General features: G+C 40.2%; 1 protein-coding gene across 1 annotated transcript; it reads left to right on the top strand.

Moving 5' to 3' along the window:
* Positions 1–3130: 3130 nt before the first annotated feature.
* On the top strand, positions 3131–21060 carry sypb (synaptophysin b). Its single transcript, XM_063463317.1, has 7 exons — positions 3131–3249; positions 4560–4625; positions 12861–12985; positions 13528–13726; positions 13833–14024; positions 14119–14431; positions 18950–21060. Exons 1-6 carry the CDS (start codon positions 3232–3234, stop codon positions 14398–14400), a joined length of 882 nt encoding a protein of 293 aa, XP_063319387.1. The 5' UTR covers positions 3131–3231; the 3' UTR covers positions 14401–14431; positions 18950–21060.
* Positions 21061–21302: the final 242 nt, after the last annotated feature.

Raw genomic sequence — 21302 nt, 5'->3', positions numbered from 1 at the left:
AAAAACCAGCTTTATTTGCTGAAAGCAAAAACAAGGCAAGGCAAGTTTATTTATATAGAACAATTCAACAGCAAGGTGATTCAAAGTGCTTTACAGAGACATTAAAAAACAGAAAAAATTAAAAAGCATGATTTAAAAAGAAAAAGAAAAAAAGGGAACAGTAGATAAAATCAGTAGTTAAAATGTAAATTTTGAAATGTAAGCTTAAAAGTAAAACAGTGCGGATTTGGTGCTTTATTCAAATGCAGCTGAGAACAGGTGAGTCTTCAACCTGGATTTAAATAAACTGAGTGTTTCAGCTGATCTGAGGCTTTCTGGGAGTTTGTTCCAGATATATGGAGCACAAAAGCTGAATGCAGCTTCTCCATGTCTGGTTCTGACTCTGGGAACTGATAGATAAAAAAATGGATCCAGATGACCTGAGGGATCTGGAAGGTTCATAATGGGTCAGGAGGTCACTGATGTATTTTGATCCTAAACCATTCAGAGCTTTATAGACCAGCATCAGAACTTTAAAGTCTAAACAAAATAAAACTATACTGGGAAAATACTAATGATAACATGAAACACAGGGAGGGAGGATACGACATGGAACTGAGGGAGATGCATAAATACACAGAAAGATAACGAGGGACGTGGGAACACACAGGGACACAAGAACTCACAATTAAATAAACACAGACACACTGAGGGAGACAGAGGGCAAAGAAACAAGGGGGGATCTAATAAACAAAACTAAACAGAACACCCAACATAGAATTAACCTTTAAAACAAGAAGTGAGCTTAAACAAAAATGGCAAAAAAAACCACAGGAAAACTCAAAACACTGGGTCAAAGGAGCCAGGACCATGACATACAGTAGTACTGGCCCACATACAATAACTTAAGCTGTCTTTGAATTGAAAAAAATATGCTCAGAATGTGTTTCAAGACTGTTGTCAGTGTCATCCAATAGATTGTATTGTACATTAAAGATGGATGCAGCCACCATCATATTCACCCCTAGTTTTGGCATTCTTTAATCTAAATGTTAGCCTTTAGGTAAATGCTATGTTCTGTTTTTGGAGTAAGCAGTGACCATATTCGGATGAGAGTTACGCAAGCTTCATTAGAAAGCTGCATCCATAAATTATATAAGTGCAAAGCACAGACACAGATATCTGCAAGTCAGTGCAAATTAAGAGGAGAATAAAATACAAAAATTCACTGACTAGAATTACAAAGAACGCCTGGTACAACGGGCCATGTTATTTTGGTGGCATTTTAAAATGGTACTAACATAAGCCAAGTTTTATCTCTACAGCATTGAAAAGGTGAACTCCATGATCGTGTGTGTTACTGATATAAACAAGAGTGTGGTGCCTTTAATCAAAATAATATGCTCCAGCTTTTGCAATCAGTCGTGTCAAACCCACCTCTAAGATCTAACAATACGAGCAAAAAGAGGACGAGTCGATCATCTAACACTATGAGAAGGTTGTCTGACCAGAGCTTTAGGGCTGGCTTAAAATCTTTAAACATGACACTCTGACGCAAACAAATGGAGAAGTGGTTTCTTGTCACATAACAGCTTTCTCAAGACAAGGAGGTTGTGTTATCTCTGCACAGCAACATTAAAACCCTGTATGATGTACCCTTTAAGGAAAGCTACCTTCTGCATTTCCAAATTTTGGTTTTTATTTCTGGACTGTACCAAAGTAGCAAACTATTCTATATATATCTTATACCTCATGCAGCCCCTTCAGTTGATTACTGACTAAAACAAGGAATTTAGCGCCACTCCTCCTCCCTTGAAACATTTCTTCTGATTGGTCACCCCTCCCTATTAGTAGATTTTGATAGCAGGTGGCCAGATGACTGGATTAATGACATCCCCTCTCATTAACACCATACAAAGAGAAGAAAACTGTCTAAGCTGGAGGATATGTAGGAGGGATTACTCGTTTCTATGCTTAACATTTTTAATATGAGCATCCACAGTTATAGTATTATACTATATATGTCAGAGAATAAGGCCCTCTTTAGTCTACCTCAGGTGTCACAGGGTGGGAAGTAAGTACAACTTGGACATGCCAGCAGTACATCACATGACCTTTTTTTTTTTAAAGAAAGCGTTTAAATTGGCATTTACAGCACTTTCATACACTTCCTCTTCCCATCTAGTCATTCAAACATAAAGATGTGAAAATGCATTTTCCGTGTGCTGTTTACTTCACTGTCTGATGTGGATGTGACCAAAAAAATATTTGTAAACAAGTATGAATTATAAGCACCTACAGACTTTTGCTTTTGAGCTTTATCTTTCTCTATCTGTTCCCTTTAGGGGTCGAAATAGCGGATCATTTATCTCCATCTCATCCTGTCTCGAGCCTCTTCTTCTGTCACACCAACCCTTGACATGTCCTAACGTTTACTTTTTCAGTGTGCATTTTAATGCATAGTTTTAGACAACAGGGAAACGTTTGCTTTTTTTTCACTAAAATTGCAGTGACTTTGTGAAGGCACTGTTTGTCTGCTTTTGTGATTAAAGGCTTTTTTGGGTGTCATATTGATCTTAATATTTTGCATCTCATTTCGGTTATTTCACAGTTACTTTGCATAATGACGATAGCTGATTATCATTATACAGGAGCAGCAACTACAGTTGCAGCTCCCGATGTTTGGCGATAAAATGCTCAGAGACATTTCTGGTGAAAACAAGGAGCCAAACCCACCTGGCCTCACTAGCGCTCTATTTATGATTCCATCCTCATCTTCCAGAACTCTCGGTGAACTTTCCCCAACTTCCTTTGCAGGTTTTGGCTACGGGGACTTCTAAAGGGAAAATATACATTAAAAAACAAACAAACAGCTGTTTTGATAATGTCAGGTGATCGTGCTGACTGTTAATGACTAGCAGCTGTTCACAAACCTTCATTGACCTTTTGATTTTCTCCTCTAAATCACTCCTTCCACTAAAGCGTGAGCAGTCTCCATGCGCTCCTCTCTCCATCATCACCCCCGGGGTAGTTTCTGCTCCCTCGGAATAAAAGCAACGACGCGATTGGATAGAGTGCCCGGCTCGTCGCTACTCCACATCCTCGTAATTATTTTGACGTCACGACGCTCGTCCAGCTCGTGACGCATTCCAGCTCTTCCTTCTGGGCGTCTTCCTCCCCTGGGCTGTTCCGGATGAGACGCCTCCCTCCCTCCGCCCCTCTGATCCTCTTATCAGCGAGTAAGCGGCCAAGATGGATGTTGTAAACCAGGTAAGGCTTTGATGGGGAAATCATCTATTTCATTATTGTTTCGTGTGGTAACGATTGTTTCATTTATTAATACTCGTTTCATTTTGTCGCCCGTTTTAATGTCGATATTTTATTCTAAAGGTAGACATCGAATGCGTTTTGGAGTCCTTGGACTCGAAATGTGAATTTGGGAATTAATCTTTAAAAATGCAGTTTTATAGGGACACAAAAGGGTCCAATCCAATGAGAGATTTCTCCACAGCTGATGCTGCAGTGTGTGTTTTAAAGTGGCCCGCTGAGTGTCCAAAAAAGAGTAGGATGTCCAGAGATTTCTGCAGCAATGACATTTAGCTACGGAAGGAGACGATGATACCTATTATCTCAGGGGATTCACCTAATTGATTTAGTTTGCCCACATCTCAATTAGCCCGCTGTTGCCACGATAACAAACGACAACCTGATTAATTTCCAAGGCCCTCGCTGTATTCGTATAACCGCAGTAGGCCAAAGAGGAGCACAGGCTCCTGCATCTTTCTTTCGCTGGTCCCGAACAGCTCATCTCTCAGACTGCTGAATGGTTTGTGTCAAAGCCATCAAGTCTTCCCGGGGAGACGAGCGGATATCAGGTTGTCAGACTCCTCTGAGCAGGAATTTTGTCAGTACCTGCGTCATCTGTTTAATATGGATGTTTGGCTTTGTGCAGAAACAATGAGGATAAAAGTGGCCCCGCAGCCTGTGAGAAAACCATCACTGCTGCTTATTCCGGTGCGGCCATTTATTGATGCACACGGGGACACAGCGCCTTCTTTGCTTTGTCGCATTCACCTGCACGCCAGCCCCTCTTTTGCCTCGATCGTCAATTAAAAAACGGGATTTCCTCATAAATAAATCAAAGAATTGCTGAGGAGTGTGCAGCACGGGAGCAGAGCGGCAGACCGCTAATCAGCTTTGTGTAATTGTAAAGCTGCAGGAGCAGCTCTGTGCCTCATTCTTACACACACACGTACACATACAGATACACCACAGCCTTTGAAGTCTATATTACAAATTACTACACTACATCATCTCATAAGTCCACAAAGATGTGAGCTCTGGCAGGTGACTCACTGTATTCACTGCCAGATTGTTGCTGTAGTATAACAAACACCTGCAGGTGCCAGGAGCAGGCCAGGCTTGTGGGCAATGAGACTGAAGTAATGAGGTTTGTGTTTTTAATCAGCCTCATCGTGCCTGCTCGACTGAGAGGCACAGAGTTCATAAAACTAGAGTAAAGTCCAAAGCCTGATGTTTTTAAAATTAAGTGCTTCTTTCTGATGTTTTTGTCTTGACAGCTGGTGGCCCAAGGGCAGTTCACGATAATCAAACAACCTCTGGGATTTATAAAAGCTCTACAATGGGTAAGTTTTCTGTTGTTACACATTTATTGGTGGCAGTGATCATGATATACAGCACCAACGAGGGAATATTTTAATACAAATTGTAATAAAATCATATTACAAAAGAAGAAATCCTGAAGCTTTTCTATGGTTTTGTGTGATACACAATGCCTGCATGTCCCTTGATGCCCTATTTGTGACCTTCTGTCACACAGAGGCCATAAAGCTGCATGGTACATTATAATGGCTATGCATGTCGAGTCTTGGGGAAAAGACTCAGAGGTCAGATGTTTTTTTAATTGTATTTTCTTTTATTATTGTTCCTGAAACATGAACCAAGCCACTTTAATGACTGAAATCCCCCAAAGGAGTTCAATTGATACACCTCTATAAGTTGAGCTGTTTTCATGGTCATTTAGGCATTAACTATCTGCATTACTGAGTACATCTTGCTACTGTTAGCCATAATTCAGTGAATTGTTTGGCAATATACTGATTAGGAGTGGAAGACTGCAACAAAACCAAGGCCTACATGGAAGTCTGACATTTTTTTTTAATGATTTCTCCTAAAACATGAACTTATCCTAAGGCCTCTTAATTACTGAATTGCACATGATTAAGTAATGCATTGAGACTCCAGATTGAAACTGTGGAGTCTCATGTTTCTTTATGGTTATGGTAATACTTGCCCCAGCAGCCCTGAGTGGGAGATACCAGCAGTCTGTATTACATCACTCTGTAGTAACACTGTGTCAATTCACTGAGGAATATAATGACAATTTGACAGAGGATGTGCCCACATGCTAGAGCAATTTAGTACCCATTTTTTATGTGCAGTCTGTTCCAACCAAGCTACTCATTCATTAATTCATCGATGCAGGGAGAAAACCCGAGGATTGCAAGGATTTGCCTTTATTTGTTTATGCTGGTGGGATATGGGACACCTCACACGCTGTGTTGTACTCACAAATAGCCAGACATCTTTTTAGATTTTCTTTGTAGTGCCATCAGGTGCTCAGCCCTTTAAGTCAGCTTTTAGGCAAAAAATGTTACACAGCATCATGGCAACAGTTTCCCTCTTAACTGGAAATGTTTTTAGCTCACACAGTCACAGACATTCTCTTGTTATGTGTTGTTTTTCACAGTGTTTGTCCTCCATCATCATCAGCAGCATAGTGAAGAGGCTGAGCCTGGTGCAGCTACATTGCATTTTCCGCTTTCTTTCTGTTTTCCTTTGTGTCCACAGCTGGGGGGCATTTCAGTGATGGAAACAGAGGCACTACTTATGGTTATGCTACAAACTGACCGTGGCCGCATCTGGTTTGCTGTCATAATTGTAGCAGACTGCGATCTCGAAAGTGACTAAAATATTCTCTGCAATAATAATCGGATTGATATGTTTGTAATATAATAATAATACAATAATTACTACAGTCATTTAAAAAAGCATGCTTTTCCTTTGACATATATTAAGGTAACTAGAAGCAATAATTAAACCTTGGGTTGCTGATAGTCATAGCACCTATTCATCATTGCATTTCTGAATATCCTGAACTGAAAACTTATTTCACTTGTATATTTGTTTCATTTAGGGTTGTTTTGTTTTGGTCAATTACTTGACCAATCAGTTAGCAGTGACTGCAGATGCCACTTTTACAGCTGAAATGACCAAGTAATGTTATTTATAGCCATTGTTATAATGTAGTAACCGATGGTTTTTAATTATTTTTATTAAGTTGATGTATCTCTGTAGGTCGAGCTGTTTTCATCATCACTTAGGGCAGTAACTACCTGCCTTAAGGAGTAAATCTTGCTACTGTTAGCCACAATTCACTGAATTATGTTGCAATATACTGATTAGAAGAGAAGATTGCATTGCACACTCTCTCTCTCTCTCTCTCTCTCTCACACTCACACACACACACACACACACACACACACACACACACACACACACACACACACACACACACACACACACACACACACACACACACACACACATGTCTGGTTTGCTATCCTCGTGGGGACATCCCATTGACATAATGCTTTCCCTAGCCCCTTACCCTAACCCTAACCATTAAAAATGAATGCCTAACCCTAACCCTTACCCTAAACCTAACCATAACCTAATTGTAACCCTGACAGTAAAACCGCATTTTGAGTGTGAAAATTGCTTTCAACCCCGAGGGGACCTGGATTTTGGTCCCCACGGTGCAGAAAGTCCCCACCAGGATAGTAAAAGTCAGATTTTGGTCCCCACCAGGATAGTACGAACCCGTACACACACACACACACACACACACACACACACACACCACTTTCCATTATCCTTACCACACCAATTCCTGCAACAACAACAAAAAATGCAAAGGAAGAAAATCAATAAATTAATGTTAGGAAACATTTAATGATTAAAAATATCACAACAGCAGATCTAAAAATAGGGCTTAGCTCACAAATGACCCAAAGGTTATGTAGCTCTAATGTTTCAATTCCTCCTACATAATGAAATGTCAGAATACATTTTTGGGAGGGTGCAGGGCGTGCCCCTCTTTGGATGGGTGCAGTAATCCCTGGTTGCTCCTCTGCTCCTCAGCCTGAGAGCACAGCTAAAACAACCCAGATGAGAATGCGTGTGCCAGAGCAGTGCTGACAGAGTTCCACATTGTAATGGGCTCTGCAGATATGCTCGAGAATAGTCAGAGCCGTGAGTGTGCTGCATGACTCTGAAGTCCTTCCCTGGAGCTGTGTGAGTGTGCCAGCACCTCATCACTGCCTCCCTGGGTCAGTGCGAGCCAACCACCAATCAGTAGCCCGCTCAGGAGGCCAAGGCCCATGAATCATCTGTCAGTGGGCCTGCGTGCCTCAGCGTCAGGGCTAGAGGAGGAGCTCCTGGATCTACTCCTCTTTGTGGATTAATATGAGCATGCCTAACCAGTAACCGTGTTTTTTAGGAGGGGGGATAGAGGATCCACCCATGAGAAATATATTTCCAGATTCTAGTGGAGGTTTCGCTGGAAACAGAAATGAGGAAGATGTATTTTTGTATAGCCGAATGAAACATTTTTTTTGTGCTTTTATAGAGCACAGTTCATGCATCAATGAAATAGCAGCAGTTTACCAGCTGTGTACATATCAGTATTCCCATTTTTGAACTGGAGAGATGAGAGTAGTTAGAAATGGACAGTCCTGTATATGGGTTGAGGATTTGTGGTCATGCAGAAGCAAGTGAGCACTATTCTTGGTGCATGAGTGACATTAAAACAGCATACTGTATGTGTGACTAATGTGGATTTGCCCACCTCCCCACCCCACCTCACCCCATCCTCTCTCTCTCCCTGTCTCTGGGGAATAGTGCTGACACAGCCTAGATCTGATGGATGTTAGAAGACATTGAGTTCCAGAATACAGCTGATGTAGAGCTGAACCCCAGGAACTGTTCTCAGCTGCTACATGAAGCCACTGCGATGTTGAATTTAATCTGTATTCAGATTTCTGCTCTGACTCATTCTCAGCAGGCTTATAAAGGCTGCTTGTGAGAACATGAAGTAACAGCTTTTTTCACTTTGGCATGGTCTCTAATGTGTAATAAAGGCTGTTGATTTTGTTGTAGCTCGGGGGGGGGGGGGGGGGGGGGGTTTGCTGTTCAGACACTCTTTGTGGTTATTACTCCAGGGCCTCTGGTGGAGGCTTAGACAGCTTGTGTTTATTTTGCTTTTGGTGTGTATTTTTTCTACATATATATGGGTCAGTTTATAGATTGCATACTAAATGGCCATAAATGGCAAGTTTTGAAACGTTAAAAATGCCTTTGCTTTCGTTAGAACTAGGATAGTCCCAAAACTACAACATCTACATGCTCTGTTATTTACAATTGCTACTTCTATCCATGTCTGGATCAATAATTTCAGAGATGGAGGCAAACTAAGTCAGACAGAGAGTGTGAGAACAGCAGATCATTTGTGTCTGAGTGTGAAGAATTGTATATCTTCTGCTGACAACCATTCAGCATACCAGGAGGGGTAGAAACCAGCCTCTGCCTCCTCGCTGTGTGATGCTGCCAGCAGTGTTACCATGGCACCTAGCACTCAGTGTGCCACCATCTCTTTACTCAGTCTGGCTGTCCCGCTCCTTCCTCTCCACAACGCCTCCCTCTACTCATTTAGCACCATAAAAGTGCAGTGCTTAATTGTCCAAAGGCGACTTCGATTTTAGATTCTGTTTGCTGACCACAGATGGTTATCCAAGCTCAAAAATGATCACAGGAATGTTTCCACAAAAAGTTTACAGTCCTGGGAGACAAGAAACTGGGTATCCCCTGACTTTTCCTTTAGTGCTGGTACTTTGCTTTATGGCCAAAATTAATAGCATTCCCACACCTTTAGTGTTTGCTGTTTGTTTAGAAAATACTAGAGTGTGATTTATATAAAACATGGACATAGATACTATGTTGGCATCCACTGGTTTGTGGACTACTGTTTTTAAGCTTTGAGTGTTGCATTTTTGGCTGCCACCATTTTGTGTGTTGGAAACAGAAGTTACCATATTTGCAGTTCTATTAGCTAACACTAGCTGGCTTGGTTTGCAGTCTGGATTCACATATATATATATATTGATGGGGATGCGACTTAATCTGCATTATTTCTAATGGCCAGCAGGGGACGACTCCTGTCATTGTGGAAAGAAGACCAGTTATATGGAAGTGTTCAATGTGTGTCCATAAGGCATAAACAGCAGCTCCTGTTCAATAACTGGAATTAACCGAGTTGAAGCAGACAAGTACAGGCCCAGGTATCTCAAAGCAGCCACATCCCTAACTTTAAACTTTAATAAAATCGTAATAGATGAGTAGTCATGTGACTAACCATGTGACATAGGCTGGACAGTGAAGGATCACGTGAAAAAGGCCATAGTCATAGGCCTAGAGACAGTGATGATCTGGCAACCACAGAATGCAAGAGAATGATGTGTAATCCCCAACCAGTTGCTGAGTGGTTCGGTTAACAGCAATGTCTGTGAAATCGATTACTAAAGCCCAGCCACACAGGCCTATAGACCAGTCAGTGACACCCCTGTTAAAAATGTGTATTCCTCCACCTGTGTATGTATGTCTATGTAAGCATCATTACATACACAGGCGAACGTAAGGCATCAACTAACACTTAATAACAGGCTGATGGTGATTTATGCAGTTCCTTTGGTTGCTTGCAGATTACAGTGGTCGCCTGGGTTTGCATGGAGTAAACCAACTTGTCTGCAAACACTCACCAGCTACTCTTCAAGCTGTAGTGAAACTGTTAGAAGGGCAAAATAAACCAGAAATGGATAACATTTGGCTTCAAACTAAGGTAGACTTTTTGAAGGGTCAGCAGGTTGGCTGCGGTAATGAGGCACAACCTTTGCACACTACACGCAACAGTGGCAATCTGCTAAGGATCAAGTAACTGGTGGAGCACCATTAAACCTCTTTATAACTGATTTCAGCTAGCAACTGCTAGCAATTTGTGGGAACCACTCGCCAACCAGTTGGAGAATATGTATTTTTCACTCCCAACTGTTAGCTGTGTCATAGGCGATTTTCTGGCCTTACCTTCACCTGTGTGTGTAACGATGCTTTGATCATCAAGATCTGTTATCAGATCAAAATTCAAAAGTTGTTTGTCATCATGTGAGAAACATTATAGCACTACAGCAGGGGTTTCAAACATTAGGCCCATAACCCAGCACCTCACTTTTGATCAGCGTGCTCTCAAATCCAGTCCTGGCAAAACCAGTGATGATCTGATAACAGGCATGCCAAAATTTACATAAAAACTGTCCAACAGCACATCAGCACTGGCTGTTTTGAAAGATCTTGGTGATCAAAGCAATATTACATACACAGGCGAAGGTAAGGCATCAACTAACACTTAACACTTTATGCTGACTGTATGGAAGCAGAGCATTTAAAAAGTGGTATTACCGATTGCTGATACTCCAAAAAGTATTTTTCAGGATCCACCTGAAAACATCTCATTGTGCTATCAATATCAAGTTGTTACCTAAATAAATATTAGCCTCTGCTCTCTTGCCAAGAAAGAAATAAAAAGTACCTAAGACTCTTATCATGAGTACTGTATGAGGACCTTGCTGACTTTAATAATCTGCTATGCTTCGTTGTTTTTAAGGACTCTGTAAAAAACAAACAAACTATGAATTCTTGCATATGTTAATATACGGTATTAATATTTAGCTACATCATCATGTTGCACCACATCAAAATCAGGCTCGTTACATATCTTATGTTTAAAGGTGTGTTTTCATTTGATCTGTAAGAACAACACACAGCTGAGGCACCAAATAGTCTCTATACTGAGCTCACTCAAGAAATTTTAACCTCTAATTGTTTTGAAAATAATGAACAGTTAATAGTAACAGCATTGGTGGTACACATTTATAGCATAACACTGCAGGCTGTGTTAAGGATTGTGCTTACACTGCAGTTACTGCCCAGGCTGTAGATATTGATTAATTGCACAGTTACTTCAGCATTTGATTCTGTTATTCTGTTGGTTTGGGATTTAAACAAAGTATAACATTATAACAGCTCTTTTTATTCAGTGTTATTGATCTAAATGGTGATTTACTCAGTGTTAAAGATAAATTGCTTGCCCATGAGGAACATAACACGGATGGACAGATTTTCTCACTTTTTAGGATGCATTTGGATCTCTCAAATATTCTGGGTTAGATTTGGGCAATTTCCAAAGCTCCAGCTGGATTTCTGCACCAGAGCTACACTGCAGATGGCAAATGTTTTTTTTCTTTGCTTTAAATTTAATGGAGAGAGAGAAAGAGAGACGACTGTGTTGCTTACGAGTGCTCTTGTCTCTCCTTTCACACATAATTCCGCCTCTTTCACATCTACAGTCATTTGCATCGATTATTAAAATCTGTTAATAAGCCTTTGGGCTTTGGCAGAGGACGCTTTAAACCTAAACACAGCCCTAAAGGAACAGAGAAGAACAAAATTAAAACAATAGGGCTCACTTTAGTCACTCACTCTGTGCAAATCCAACAAACGAGCCTCCGTACTCACATTAGCTGAAAGATTACTGTAATTAGTTTAGTGTGTTTATGCCTTCTGCACGTAGGTCATACTATGAGGCTAGAGGAAGTGACGTGAGCTGGTGTGTGCGCATATGCACTCACGTGTGGGGGTGTGCCAGTGTGTGTATGTATGCATGTGTTGTGACTGACTGTACAGTAGCTGGAAGCTGAGTATTTGGTAACAGATGGTGGAGCACCTCCGTCAGATTAATAGCTGGATTTTCTATCCAATCGGATCTGGTCTGCAGAGTAGGGAGGGTGTGGTAAAAATAGTCCGACTTGTCTAATCTGCTGTTTGTGTGTGTGTGGAGAGAGAGGCTGCAAGTTTATCTCCACTCATATTTGTCTGTGCTGTTTATGTGACTGCAGGTGGGAGGTGAAGAATAAGACTGAGCTGAGTGCACCTACAGTAATAATGAGGCACCCTGTAAATGAATGCACAATCACACGCACGTGCACACACATGCACACACATAAACAACAGTACAAAACCAATTTAAATGTACCGTGGGCAACAGGTGCAGTCAGTGCTGTGTAACCTGCTGATAATGCTGCATTTATTTGCACTCTGTGGGAATTTATTAGCACCTCGCTCTGATTGGTCGATCTTGATAAGTCTGCTTGAAACTGCACAGGTAGGGAAGCATAGTCTGCAGCTTTCAGTGTAAATTATGCTGTCACCTGGAGATCACCTGGAGTTGTTTTGGTGGGTACAACACCTAAAATAAACTGGATGCAGTCAAACCACCTTGGGGGAATGTTGGATACTGATAAATCAGTTTGTGCATTTTATTTATTTATTTATTGCTCCATGGTTGTCTAGAATGTGTCAAAGATCACATGGATGGGGTTTTAAATTCAGTACATTTTTTATTAAGGCATGCATGTATTTATTTTTATTCATTCATTGTAATCATGCAAACAAACAAACAAATAAACAACAAGAAAACTCCTAACACAAAAAATTCTGCTCCTCATATGTAACATAAAGAAGTCCACATTCTCAAAGAAACAAACATGGTTGTCCAACTTTATCCTCTACTATGTATTTTATTCTTTGTGGGGAAGCCAGAATTCAAACAATTTTTGTTCATTTTTATTGTAACTCTTACCTTCTGGATACAAATCAAGTAATTTGGCGTATTCCTGCTCCTTCTCCCACAGATCTTTGCAATCTTCGCTTTCTCGACATGTGGAAGTTACTCTGGCATGTTCAAGATGAGTGTGGAGTGCAGCAACCGCTCGGAAAGTGATCTAGGCATAGAAGTAGAGTTTGAATATCCATTCAGGTATGGATTATATCATCACATAACTGAACTTTTAACATTTAATTGAACTTACAGTTTAACAGCCTTATACATTAGATTAAGTTTAACAGCATTCATAAATAAATAAATATGTCCTTGTTTGGGGCAATTTTTGTCACAAAAGACTTATTTTGACGTGACTTGATTTTTATTTTAGAATTGGTTGTTGTTCTGTAGCAAAGAAGCTCAGAGAAGTTTACAATTTTAGAAGCTCTAGCTAACTGAACCAGTTCTGCTTGGTGCAGTCATAAACTGTACATAAAGAAAAGTATGCAGTTTCTGCTTCTGAAAAATAAACCTAATGTGGAAGTCCCTTAAATCGGTCTTCTGTGTAATGGCCAGCAGGAGAAGACTCCTCTGGTTGCATAAAAGTCTCTGAGAATTCAATTCACCCAGTTTTGAATTAATTAAAATTCGGCTACAGCATGTTTCAGATTTACAACTTTAGAATCATCTGCTGTATTTTTGCAGCTCTTACACCTTCTCATCTGTGTCTATCCTTTTTTTTGTGTTCCTGCCCCCAGGCTCCATCAGGTTTACTTTGATGCACCCACTTGTAAGGGAGGAGACAAGGAGCGTCTGTTCCTGGTCGGGGACTACTCCTCTTCAGCCGAGTTCTTCGTCACCATTGGTGTCTTTTCCTTCCTCTACTCTATGGCAGCGCTCGCTGCATACTGTTTCATCTTAGAGAAGTACCGCGAAAACAACAAAGGGGCCCAGATTGTGAGTTTGTTACCTCGAAGCGCATAAAAAGTACATCTTGTCTTAAGTTTAATACATCTCAATTAATGGTAGTAAAAAACAATAACCTTGTGTTGCTGATTTCCAGGATTTTGTTGTGACGGCGGTATTTGCCTTCATGTGGCTGGTATCTTCTTGTGCTTGGGCTAAAGGCCTCTCAGATGTGAAAACAGCCACTGATCCAGAGCGGGTCATCACTCTCATCCAAGCCTGTGAAGAACGAGAAAATAAGTGCCGTGAGATCCATGACCCCAAGGTCTCCGGCCTCAACACCTCTGTGGTAGGCTTAAAATGCTTCTGTTAGCGAAACAATGTAAAGAGATGATACTAGAATAACTATAAGAACAAACGTTTGTCTCTTTTTTCCTCCACAGGCTTTTGGTTTCATCAACCTTATCCTGTGGATTGGAAACCTCTGGTTTGTCTTCAAAGAGACCGGTTGGAAGGCCGCTTTTGCTGGAACGTATGTCCCATCACAGGAGAAGCAGCCCGCCCCAGATTCCTATGCCCAGGAAGGCTATGGACAGCAGGACCCCTATGCCGGCTCCCAGGGAGGTTACCAGCCCGATTACGGCCAGCAGGGAGGCTACAATGAGGATGGAGGTTATAACCAGGGCTATGACCAGCAGCCTACCTCTTACTCTAATCAGATGTGAGCCTGTCTTGAAACACTACAGCTGCAGAATGGTGAGTGCAAATATGAGTAGAAAATCTGTCCAGTTTTTCTACTCACGTTTTTTTTCTACTCGTGTTGTTAGAATGTCATAGATATCCGTTATTCAGTGTGATATTATATTTTAAGCACAAATAAAGGGTTGAACGCACAAATGCTTACTATGGTCCACTTTTTGAGTCTTTTTTCACATTGCCTCTTGGCTAAAATGACAAGTACTATGAAAATGACATGGAGAAGTTTCCTGGAGCGAATTAGATTTCATCAGTAATGTTAAGATATTCTGAAATCCAGCATGCAACTGCTTCAGAGAGTGACCTTAAACTTGTATTTTCTCTAATGGTTACAAAACAAAAGTTATGAGAGAATGATCCAACACTTCCTTCATCTATGACCTCAGAAAAACACACATCCTGGTATATTTATGGTTTCCATCATTTCGAGTCTTACAACATAATGTTTATTTTGTAAATGACTGTCATAGTTTGAGTAAAACAGAAAGTAAATCAGGGTGTGCTTTAGGGTGTGGCTTACTGTGAGTGCCCAATGTACTCAGTCTCTCTGGGGGGAAAAAAGCAAGATGGTGGCAGTCAAACTGCTTGAGGCAAGATTTCAAAACAAGAATCACAGTGAATAAATCCATAAATCCATCTTTTATAGATCACACTTATTTTTTGGGAAAACATAAAAGTGCTTAAAATAAAAAGTTATGCTGGCTTATTAATAACTAAAGTAAAATCAAACAATTTAATTCAATTCAATTTTATTTACACAGCACCAAATCACAACAACAGACCCTACAATATTACATACCTATGAGCAAATTCTTTGGTGACAGTTGGAAGAAAAAACTCCCTTTTAACAGGAAGAAACCTCCGGCAGAACCAGGCTCAGGGAGGGGCAGCCATCTGCCGCTACCGGGTGGGCCGAGAGAAGTAAGACAGGACAAAAGACATGCTGTAGAGGAGAGACAGAGATTAATAACAAGTATGATTCAATGCAGAAAGGTGTATAAACATGTAGTGAGTGAGAAAAATGACTAAGGAAGAAATACTCCATGCATCATGGGAGTCCCCCAGCAACCTACACCTATTGCAGCATAACTAAGGGAGGATTCAGGATCACCTGATCCAGCCCAAACTATATGCTTTAGCAAAAAGGAAAGTTTTAAGCCTAATCTTAAAAGTAGAGACAGTGTTCATCTCCAAACTGAAACTGAGACAATCCAAACTGAAAGCTGGTTCCATAGAGGAGGGGCCTGAAAGTTGAAGGCTCTGCCTCCCATTCTACTTTTAAATACTCTAGAAACAACAAGTAAGCCTGCAGTCTAAGAGGAAAGTGCTCTAATGAGGTGATATGGTACTATAAGGTCATTAAGATGAGTTGGGGCCTGATTATTTAAGACCTTGTATGTGAGGAGCAGAATTAAATGCAATTTTGGGTTTAAAAGGGAGCCAACAACCTGGCTGTACCTTCTTATTAACAACATCAATTTACAGTTTATATGTATCTATTTACAATATATCCACTTGTAATAGCCTAATAACCTGAGAAAGGTGAAGTTTGAAGATGTCCTCTTTTTTTGTATTTTCATCATCTACTCGATATCTTATGCAGCAGGTGATAAAAAGAAAAATTTGAACTTTCATTGTTAATTAAATAGTTAGTTAGCTACAGCACAAACAGAAGTATTCTTACCCTCTCAACTCCATTTTGAAAGGAGAAAACAAAAACATCCACAACTAATGTTCTCACAGGCTTCAAAGAGATCAGTCCTATTGTGACTCCAAGGTCAAATCTGGAGGATGAAAGTCAAGACTTTATAATTAAGAGTATGCCAGATTCAGTCAGTATCTTTCAACATTTACTGAAACAGCATTATTGTTAATGTTCAGTAGTGAAGGTTGCAGGAGAAAGATAGTCATTCGATAAGGACCAATTGTGTACAGACATCTGACTTGCAAAGGAGCTTTTGAGCCAGCTACAGTACATACATTTACTAGCTCTCTTTGGCCTTTGAGTTCCACTATCCTCCAGAGGTCTTATAACTATGGTGAGAGAGCTTTTTGATGTAGCTCCAAGGCTGTAGACTACACTGACAGCTAAAACTGCACTTAGTATTGAAAGATGTGAAATGTCTGCCACACAGAGCACTTAGAAACGTGGTTTAGAGTACTCAGAAACCATTGCCTTGTATTCTTGGATTTAATACCTGCACTTTGGCTCGTCTTCTTCAATGATTTGTTTTCCCTGTTTGGACAAAAATGTTTTAAAGTCCCTAAAATGTACTCATCAATGTACTCAAACAATCGCAAAATAATTTGCTTAGATTTGAGCAGTTTTCATTCTTGATGCATCCGCTAATCTAAAGTACAGCAGTTAAACGAAAATGTCACTTTTGCTATTGACCAATCAAATTTCAGTAAAGACAGAAAGTTACTCCACAGTTAAAAAGGATGTAAACTCAATATATTTTTGACAGATTTTCAGGCTCTTTGATTTGCAAACCGAATGCTATACTTAGATCAAAAGAGCAAAGTATTGTTTGATATCAATCATACTGTATTTTTCATTAAGTCAACTTCCATCCATTCATTTTCTTAACTTCTTCGTAACATTAGAGGTAGAGTCCACAGGACATGTCACCAGTTTAGCACAGAAAGTGAATTTCCTTTAACCACACATTCATTTTCTTAACTACCTGTCACCTATCTATGCATTCCTCGTGTATGTTAAGATGCCAGAGTACCCAGAGGGAACACACGAGCACAGGAAGAACACAGGACAGGACACTACTCTGCCAGCTAATTTCTTTTATCCATCCATTCGCATCCACTTATCCTTTTCAGGGTCGCGGGGGGCGCTGGAGCCTATCACAGCTGTCATAGGCCAAGAGGCAGGGTACACCCTGGGCAGGTCGCCAGTCTGTCGCAGGGCTAACATACAGAGACACAGACGACCATTCACTCTCACATTCACTCCCATATTCACACCTATGGGCAATTTAGATGAATCAATTAACCTATCCTCACTAACTGCATGTCTTTGGACTGTGGGAGGAAGCCGGAGTACCCAGGGAGAACCCACGCAAACACGGGGGAGAACATGCAAACTCCACACAGAAATGATGGAATTGAACTCAGGACCTTCTTGCTGTGCGGCAACAGTGCTAACCACTGTGCCACCGTGCTGCCCTAATTTATTTTAATTAATTATAATTCAGTTGAAAAAAATGAATTAAATAAATAAACAGATACATGTGAAGTAAAAAGAAAAAAAGTGCCACAACCTTGCAGAGGATGGATTTAGACTTTTACAGAGAGGCAAAGGTAAAGGAAAGTGGAGGGGTAAAAACAACAGCTACTGCATTCACACACATATGAACTTGAGTGGCTTCCCACTCTTAATCCATATGGTTTACTATGATGGTGGCCCACGCTGTGTAGCTATAACAGCTTCAATTCTTCTTGGAAAGCTTTCCACAAGGTTTAGGAGTGTGTTTATGGGAAGTTTTGATCATTTTTACAGAAATACATTTGTGAGGTCAGACACTACGTCGGATGAGAAGGCCTGGCTCGCATTCTCTGCTCTAATTCATCCCAAAGGTGTTTTATGAGGCCGAGATTAGGACTCTGTGAAGGCCAGTCAAGTTCTTTCACAACAAACCCGCTCATCCATGTCTTTATGGACGTTGTTTTGTGCACTTGTGCAGTCAGATAAGTAGCATTCTCCTGGCAACCACCAAACCCAGACTCGTCCATTTGATTACCACACAGAGAAGCGTGAGAAGTCACCGCAGAGAACACGCCTCCACTGCTCTAGAGTCTAGTGGCAGCATTTTTTACATGGCTACATCCGATGTTTTGCATTGCACCCGGTGATGTAAGGCTTGGATGCAGCTGCTCAGCCATGCAAACCGATTCCATGAAGCTCTCTACGCACTGTTCTGACGGTAACATGAAGTTTGGAGGTCTGTAGCTCTGCAGAAAGTTGGCGACCTCTGCACAATATGCGCCTCAGCAGCCATTGACCCCACTTTGTGATTTTACGTGGCCTACCACTTTGTGCCTGAGTTACTGTTACTGTTGTTCCCAATTGTTTTTTCGTTATAATCCCACTAACAATATATACCAGATGCTCTTCTTGACACAACCCCAAAGGGATTTGTGTCTCCTCCTGGAATTGAACTGGAAGGCTGCCACACAGCATCACTACAAAATAGAAAGATGCACAGTGAGTTCATAAAGACGATCTTGGTTTATTTATTCATAGAAGCAAAAAACACGATTTAAATTTGAGTAATTGCCCAGCTCCTTATTGATTCATGTTAACTGTATGTTATGTAGCGAAATATACATCACGTCATACTGTCATTTCTTGGTGTTACCGTGAATAAATAGTATCATTGTAAGCGTTTAAAAATCCCTGATTTGTTGAGTTAGTTGTATGTATGCGTAATTTATCCAATGATGTGTTTGCTGTTTATTTAACATTTTCTTTCTCTCTCGTCTTTGCTTGTCTCCTTTGCCCAGGTTGACCTTGTGATTTTGGAGTGTGGCTCTCCACCGACCACCACTTTCATTTCCACACTCCTCTGTTTGTCTGTTTGTGTATCTGTGAGTTGACAGGCAGAGGGAGGGAGGCCTGGAGGGGAGACACCGGTGGGGCTGGGGGAGGAGATCATCACTGTGGGTGGGGGTGGGAAGGAAAAAAACAGAGGGAAAATGGATCTTTGCTGTAACATGATGTTTATTCTCGTGATGTATTTACTGTAGAAGACAACAGAGGACTGTCTGTTTGGTTATACGAGAAAAACTTGAATACAAATACCAAAACATTCGTTGATGAACATTTATGAGAAATCTTGTAATGGAAAAGACATTTACGGAAAAAGAAAAAAAAACACATTGTAGTAAGATTTAACTTGGGAGAATGTATTTGTCTGTGCTGTGTAAATATCAACATACTGATATATATGATTATATGTACACAGTTGAATAATTGTGCACTCCATATTAGTTGTTATACAACAAATGTTGAGCACAGAGTTATTCAATTGCATTTACTTTGGTTCTGTTTAGGAGCTCACATAGTTTAGCCTTTGCCCTTAAGTTTCCATAAACTATTAATACTAACATCATCTTCTTATTTTCTCATCTCAGAATCTGGGCATTTTTTTATGTTCGCATTATGACTTTTTTTCTAATGTCAGCATTATAGGCAAGATTTAAGAATTAGGGTTGATGTGATGGCAAATATTGAAAGCAAATACACACATATATATGAAATGAGCTGAGAAAGTGAGACGTAGTGAGATGTGAACAGCAGTGGTAACAGTGGGTTGCTTCAACTTTATGTCCATTAAAATATATTTTTCCCATCAAATGTCACCGTCAAGAGAGGATGAATTCTTGTGACACTCTGAATATTTTAAATCCTGACATCTAAAATAAAAAGTGCATAGGGAGAAGAAAATGGTGAATTGTGGCAGTGAGCAGCTGCCTTAGCAACATGTGTGTGTTTATTCGTTGGTTTTATGTAATGGCATCAACTCATTTTGTCAATGAACCACATCCTGTTTTCAGTCGCCTTTTATGTGGTCCTGAAAGTTGTAAGACAGAGTTATATAGTTTTTTAAATGGTGTTTCTATCACACTGTAATCAGTGGCATACATACATTAACATTAACTGTAGAGAAATGAGAATAAAGTGTATAAAATTTTAAAGACCTCGCTCATGCCATGGAATAACAACGTAATATTATGAAGCATTTAAACAATATGTCTTCATATATAATCCGTCTGCATCTTCAGTCGTTCTTAAGCTCTTCTCTTTCTGGTGCCGAACCAGTTTACTGCATGCATCCTGCTTCCTATATCTCAAAGCATCCTTAAACATATTCCAGAGGCTGAGGCTCACGGCTGCAGGAAAGCGTTAGGCTACACAGTAAATGTCGTGGTACGTTCAATCCATCGTAGAGGTTACTGCACACGACACAAACTGAACAGCAGCTCTGCTATATTCTACTCAAAGCACAAAGTAAGTGTTGCAATAATTATTTATTTCCAGATATCAACACACTTTTTGATTGCCAGTCCTCCGGCTGGACATTCTAGATCGTCTTTGCTGAATGGTAGGAGATGCGTCTCGATTGGTAGTTTTGCTTCCACCAGCTTCGTCACAATAAATTGTTCATCTTCAGTATACTGGTCCATTGTACAGCCTCGTATTCATCCAGATGTTTTGGGGTTTTTTTGGAAAAAAAAGTAAACATAAATACATAAATAAATATATAAATTCAGGGTTCTTTGATTCAGGCAGTGTAGAAGCACCTTGCTTTATCTCCTCCTCTAGTCTCCCACCTCGGTTGTTTCTCTCTTTCTTTCTCTTTCACTGTAGCTCTTATAAATATGCTGAAATGAAATATACTCTGTTGTTAGTGGTGAATGATGTCTTGTGATACTCTCTAAGCCTTTGGATAGTGCTGTGTTTATTGTGTATGATGTATTCCTATTAGTATTTATGATAATGATAAGTCAGAGAAAAAACAAAATAACCCAGATGCTCCAGAATTCTGCTGTATTCTTATTATATGGGATCCATGTGAAACGAAATTAAATAAAATTGAAATTATTCTGTTGAAGGTTAAAAGGTGTTTTTCTGTTCATATGTGGTTTGTTTGCTTTCAAATTGTTAATATAATTTACATGCTAATCAGGCTCAGGTAGATGGCTCTATAGATGGCATATGTTTGTTGGCATAGGCCTACATTAAGCACGGTCATACTAACTTGGAAACTTGCACAAATTTCAGTTGTGTAGGCCTATGCAATTCAGATAAAAACATTCATGCTGTTAATTTATTTATTTACCATTTTCTGACTTT

The sequence above is a fragment of the Pelmatolapia mariae genome, linkage group LG20 (assembly GCF_036321145.2).
Source record: "Pelmatolapia mariae isolate MD_Pm_ZW linkage group LG20, Pm_UMD_F_2, whole genome shotgun sequence".
In the NCBI taxonomy this organism is placed as follows: Eukaryota; Metazoa; Chordata; class Actinopteri; order Cichliformes; family Cichlidae; genus Pelmatolapia; species Pelmatolapia mariae.
This window is presented reverse-complemented; position numbering and strand designations above follow the sequence as displayed.